Source organism: Pezoporus occidentalis, unplaced genomic scaffold (assembly GCF_034315485.1).
Source record: "Pezoporus occidentalis ecotype Australia unplaced genomic scaffold, CSIRO_AGI_Poc_V1 ctg137, whole genome shotgun sequence".
Taxonomy (NCBI): domain Eukaryota; kingdom Metazoa; phylum Chordata; class Aves; order Psittaciformes; family Psittacidae; genus Pezoporus; species Pezoporus occidentalis.
Window position 1 is genome coordinate 73,217 of NW_026913177.1, and position 6,000 is coordinate 79,216.

Sequence of the window (6,000 nt, forward strand, 5' to 3'; positions counted from 1 at the left end):
AAAGAGCAATGAAGCTGGTGAAGGGTCTAGAGAACAAGTCTTAGGAGGGAACCAAGTTATTTTAGGCTGAAGAAAAGGAGACTGAGGGGAGACCTTATTGCTCTCCACAACTACCTGAAAGGAGGTTGCAATGAGGCGGGTACTTGTCTCTTTTTCCCAGCTAAGAAGCAACAGTCCAAGTGGAAATGGCCTCAAGTTGTGCCAGGGGAGGTTTAGATAGGGTATTATGAAAAATTTCTTCACCAAGAAGGTTGTCAAGCACTGGAACAGGCTGCCCAGGGAAGTGGTAGAGTCACCATCCCTGGAGGTATTTGAAAGACACGTAGAAGCGGTGCATAGGGACATGGTTTAGTGGTGGGCTTGGCAGTGTCAGGACTCACGATCTTAAGGGTCTTTGCCAACCTCCATGATTCTATGATCACAGAATAGCAACAAAGTTAATGTGTTTATATGATGTTACTGAGTGGAATCGGAGTCAATGGACACCAGAAAGTTTCACTACTGAAGAGACAGGTAATTAAAATTACATTCATAAGTGTGTGTGGGAAGGAGGAAGAGAGGATGTAAAAAAGAGAAACCAAACCCAAACCCACTCCCAAGCCCCCCAAGAAACACAAAAACAAAGCTCACTCCAGGGTTTCAGAGTTTTGAATGAGAAGATATATTTTCTTCCCTGGCGGAACACAGGTATTCTTTTGAAGCAAACCAGATGCAACACGACTGCGGCTGCTGCCAGGAGTTCAGCAGCCAAACAAAAGAGGTGACCCTGACTTGCCCAGATGGAACAAGCATGAATTATAGCTATGTTTACGTGGATCAATGCCAGTGTATGAATGCGTGCACCTCAGACACCTCTGCAGCATCTGATTCCCAACAGAAAATCAGCAGACGAAAGAGATGATCGCTAGAAAGTCTAGAGTCTAGGGAAGGTGGAATCTTGTTTTCTCCACAATAACTTGTGCTCCTTCTTTAATAGATCGCATGTCGGTTTCTGTTATCACCTTTTCTCATTTCTTACTTGTAAAAGAATATAAATAAAAGTCAAATAATTAAATCTTAGTGGGGTTATTTTAAGTGATAACAATATTCAGGAGTAAAAACAAGACTAAAACATCTTGTGTCAATTATAGAAATATGACAATGTTTCATTCAATCACTGACATTTTTCAAAAAGTTTTAAGGTGTCTCAAAAAAAACCCCAGACCCCTCCCCAAAACATTGTCACTACATTGCACTTTACACTCTTGTGCCTAGAGAGCATTACTGCTTATCATTTTTATGGATATAGTAGCCCAGACATCCCAGAAACAGGTATATGACTGTTTCATTTGACACATAAAACTTTGAGCATTTTTCCATTTTGGTGATTGTTCAATACCCAGTTTCACTACCTAAATGATGGAGAGTCCAATGGCATCAGGGAGTTTTCCAACTCGGACGGGGTATGTTCTTTAGCAGCTTTTGGGAATGAAGACACACCCAAAACCCTTTTCCTGGATGAGGTTCTATTCTCTTACAATATAAAGCCTAATATCTTCCCTGAAGGCTTGGCTGAAAAATAAAGGAGGAACTGTTTGATCAAGTAATTGCATGTTTTATATGTGCTTATTTAGAAGGGAAATTTGATCCCTGCATTAAATCAGTGAAGCCCTACCTGTTGGCCCTCACAGGCATGACCTGATATGAGGATCAAACAGTGGGGAACAGTAGGAAGGTTTGTAAGCTTCACATTTTACTGCTGAACTCCATTAATCTGTTGACTGCCCATGGTTTGCCTGTCCCATAGCTGTCATGCAGGCTCCAGGCAGGGTAACTGACAGTGACAGCGGAGCAGATACAAGTACCACTCCCTCCACCTTCTCTTCTCTGATCCAGTAATAAGCCACTTTTCACTCAGAACCTGGGCTGTTTCACAATGTCACCAATGCATCCTCAGACCCTAAACACCAGGTATTGCTATCAGGAGACATCCAAACAGTCCTGAACAGAGGGACTAGTTGATCAAGCACTTTGACAGCTTTAGCATAGCTTCCCAGGTTTCTAACTTCCAGAGGGCTTAGCACTTAAGGCACAGCACCACAAAAACAGGGCGCCTGATGGGATCTAGAACCGTATTGCACTAAAAAACAGGATCTAGAACTGTAGTGCAGTGAAAAAACAGCACTGCTGGCTGCAGATGGGCTTCCTGAGAGGCATTTGCGTATGCCAGCCACATTAGGCCAAGGAAATCTGCATGCTTCCCCCTTACTCCCTAGTTCCTATATTCTGCGTATCACAGTATCACACAGTATCACAGTATGCTAGAGATTGGAAGGGACCTCAAAAGATCATCCAGTCCAATCCCCCTGCCGGAGCAGGAACACCTAGATAATGTTACACAGGAATGTGTCCAGGCGAGTTTGAATGTCTCCAGGGAAGGAGACTCCACAACCTCCCTGGGCAGCCTGTTCCAGTGTTCCGTCACCCTCACTGAGAAGAAGTTTCTTCTCAAGTTTAAGTGGAACCTCTTGTGTTCCAGTTTGTACCCATTACCCCTTGTCCTATCATTGTTTGCCACTGAGTAGAGCCTGGCTCCATCCTCGTGACACTCCCCCTTTATACATTTATAGACACTAATAAGGTCACCCCTCAGTCTCCTCTCCTCTAAACTATAGAGACCCAGCTCCCTCAGTCTTTCCTCATAAGGGAGATGCTCCACTCCCTTAATCATCTTGGTTGCCCTGCGCTGGACTCTCTCCAGCAGCTCCCTGTCCTTCTTGAACTGAGGGGCCCAGAACTGGACACAATATTCCAGATGCGGCCTCACCAGGGCAGAGTAGAGGGGAAGGAGGACCTCTCTCGACCTACTAACCACCCCCCTTCTAATACACCCCAGGATGCCATTGGCCTTCTTGGCCACAAGGGCACAGTGTTGGCTCATGGTCATCCTGTCGTCCACTAGGACCCCCAGGTCCCTCTCCCCTACACTGCTCTCTAGCAGGTCGTTTCCCAACCTATACTGGAACCTGGGGTTGTTCCTGCCCAGATGCAGGACTCTACACTTTCCCTTGTTATATTTCATCAAGTCATTCCCTGCCCAACTCTCCAGCCTGTCCAGGTCTCACTGGATGGCAGCACAGCCTTCTGCTGTGTCAGCCACTCCTCCCAGCTTAGTGTCATCAGCAAACTTGCTGATAGTACACTCAATTCCCTCATCTAAATCGTTGATGAATATAGTAAATAATACTGATCCCAGTACTGACCCTTGAGGCACTCCACTACTTACAGGCCTCCAACTAGACTCTGCCCCATAGACTGCAACTCTGGCTTCTCTCCTTCAGCCAGTTCACAGTCCACCTCACTACCTGATCATCCACACCGCACTTCCTCAATTGAGACGTGAGGATGCTGTGGGAGACTGTGTCAAATGCTTTGCTGAAGTCAAGGTAGACCACATCCACCGCTCTGCCATCATCCATCCACCGTGTTATTTCCTCATAAAAGGCTAAGAGATTGGTCAAGCATGATTTCCCCTTGGTGAAGCCATGTTGACTGCCCCTCATAACCCTCTTATCCTTGATATGCCTTAAGATTGCACCAAGGATAAGGTGTTCCATCACTTTCCCAGGGATGGAGGTGAGGCTGACCGGTCTATAGTTACCCGGGTCCTCCTTCTTGCCCTTTTTGAAGACTGGAGTGACATTTGCTTTCCTCCAGTCCTCAGGCACCTCTCCCGTTTCCCAAGACTTGGTAAAGATGATGGAGAGTGGTCTAGCAATGACTTCCGCCAGCTCCCTCAGCACCCGCGTGTGCATCCCATCTGGACCCATGGATTTATGGATGTCCAGATTGCTCAACTGGTCTCTAACCCATTCCTCATCGACTAAGGCAAACCGCTCCATTGACCTGACTTCATCTGAGGTCTCAGGGGTACAGGGCTCTTCAGGACTGCCTGCAGCAGAGTAGACAGAGACAAAGAAGGCATTCAGTAACTCTGCCATCTCTGTATCTTCTGTCACCAGGGCACCCATCCCGTTCATCAGTGGGCCTACACTGCCTCTGGTGTTAGTTTTATCTGCCATGTATTTGAAAAAGCTCTTTTTGCTGTCCTTGACCCTTCTCGCCAGGTTTAATTCTAAGGAGGCCTTAGTCCTCCTAGCTGCCTTCCTACATCCTCTAGCAGCAGCCTTATATTCCTTCCAAGTGGCCAGCCCCTCCTTCCATGACCTGTAAACTCTCCTCTTCCACTTGAGCATACCCAGCAATTCCCTATTTAGCCACGCAGGTCTCCTGGCCCTCTTCCTTGACTTCCTACGTGTCGGGATGCTCTGATCTTGAGCTCGGAAAATGCAATCCTTGAATGCCAACCAACTATCTTGGGCCCCTTTACCTTCAAACAGCCTTGCCCATGGGATTTCCCCTAGCAATTGCTTGGGTACTTAGCACCATGTTCGCCAGTTAAAAACTTCCCATTCCTCCTCTGGAGGTTTTCCTCTACTGTTTCAAACACTCTGCTACCATGTCAGCAGTACACTCCAGCTCAAGTCCTAAGCTGCCCTCTAACGGTCATTATTCACTTTTCTAAACCAGGAACTATTATTCCCTTAATTCTACTGGGAACAAGAACCCTTGTGGACCATGTTCATCCATCAGAGATCAATTATTTTAGCATATGAATTTTATTTTTAATTCGAAATTCCCATATTATGGAGGACGTCAAGGCAATTTCTCAAAGCTGAACACCACATCATTTCCAGGTAGCTAAGTTACATAGGACTTCAACTTGAAGATGCCATTGCAATCCTCACTGATCACGTACAGCATTCATAAAAAAAAAAAACACACCAAAAAAAAAACCCCAAAACAACATCACCACCTCCCCAACCTGAAAACAAAAATAAACCCAACAGAATTCGCTATTTAGAAGACAGAATCTTGATAAGAGGGGGTCTGGGGGCTTGACTTGTTTTGTTGTTTGATGTTGTGTCCCACCTACCCCCCAGTCTGAAAACCAGCCCACTGCAGAATGCTAGAAATTGGCTCTGTTCTCCCTAAAATATTTTTCCTTTTTTAAGGGAAATCTATTATTGTCCCTTTTTTTTCTCAAGCCTACATGGAAGAAAACCTGGGGATTTTGCCCTCTTAAGTAAATGGGATTCAGGAGACAAACTTAGATTTCTCTTTGAAGAAAATGCTATGCTACAATTACAAGCCCAAGGAACCTCTAGAGATTACTTTAAAGCAGAGAAATCAGCTGAATAGAGAAGAAAAAAACAACCAACCAAAAAAAAAAAACAAAAAACAACCCACCAACATACCATTGCTTGATATGCAAGAAGTTATCATTTATGTTAAAAAATATCTAGCTATTATGTACTACATCAAGCTTCTTACAGCATGAAATGATAAAATGCACATACACCTTGAATTTTATGGCTAAATTTCCAAATATACGAACTGTACATTCACAGCAGCAAAACAGTTCGTTAGAAAACTACAGATTAATAAATTATATTTAAAATAAGAAATAGTATATAATACAAAATCAATCCAGAGCTTTCCTGTCATTTCCATGGGTTATCAAACCAATCAGGAAGTGCTGACTTTCCATCCTATGAGATTTACCATAAACAAATATACTGATGCTTCACTAAAAATTACTGCAGAAAAGCATTTACCTACATCAAGAAATAGAACACCACTTTTCTATTCCACCAACTAATTTCAGGGACTACTGCACCAGGGAACGTTATATAGTAAGATGCATATACGTGGCACAGCTACCCAGCCAGTGTATTTCATGGATCTGTCAATACTTCTAAACAAATCTGTCAGCCATCCTGAGAAACTTACGCAGCTTAGTGAATAAAGTGTCCTGCTATAAATAGAACCATTTACAAGTTTTATTGCCTGATGATCTAAATTGGGCAAATATGAAAGATATGCTGTTTTTCTGTAAAAGTGAGTGCTTTTGTGGAACTGTAATACTTAACCACACAAAAGACATTTGATAAGTTTCAG

General features: G+C 43.9%; 1 protein-coding gene across 1 annotated transcript in view; it reads left to right on the forward strand.

Annotated features, from left to right (window-relative positions):
• The window catches only part of LOC134158920 (mucin-5AC-like), a 38,277-nt gene extending 37,223 nt beyond the window's left edge, over positions 1 to 1,054 (forward strand). The window contains exon 43 of the mRNA XM_062609342.1: positions 688 to 1,054. Coding sequence (XP_062465326.1) covers positions 688 to 901 — 214 coding nt within the window. The 3' untranslated portion in view covers positions 902 to 1,054. The remainder of the gene's footprint in view (positions 1 to 687) is intronic.
• The last annotated feature ends 4,946 nt before the right edge of the window (positions 1,055 to 6,000 follow it).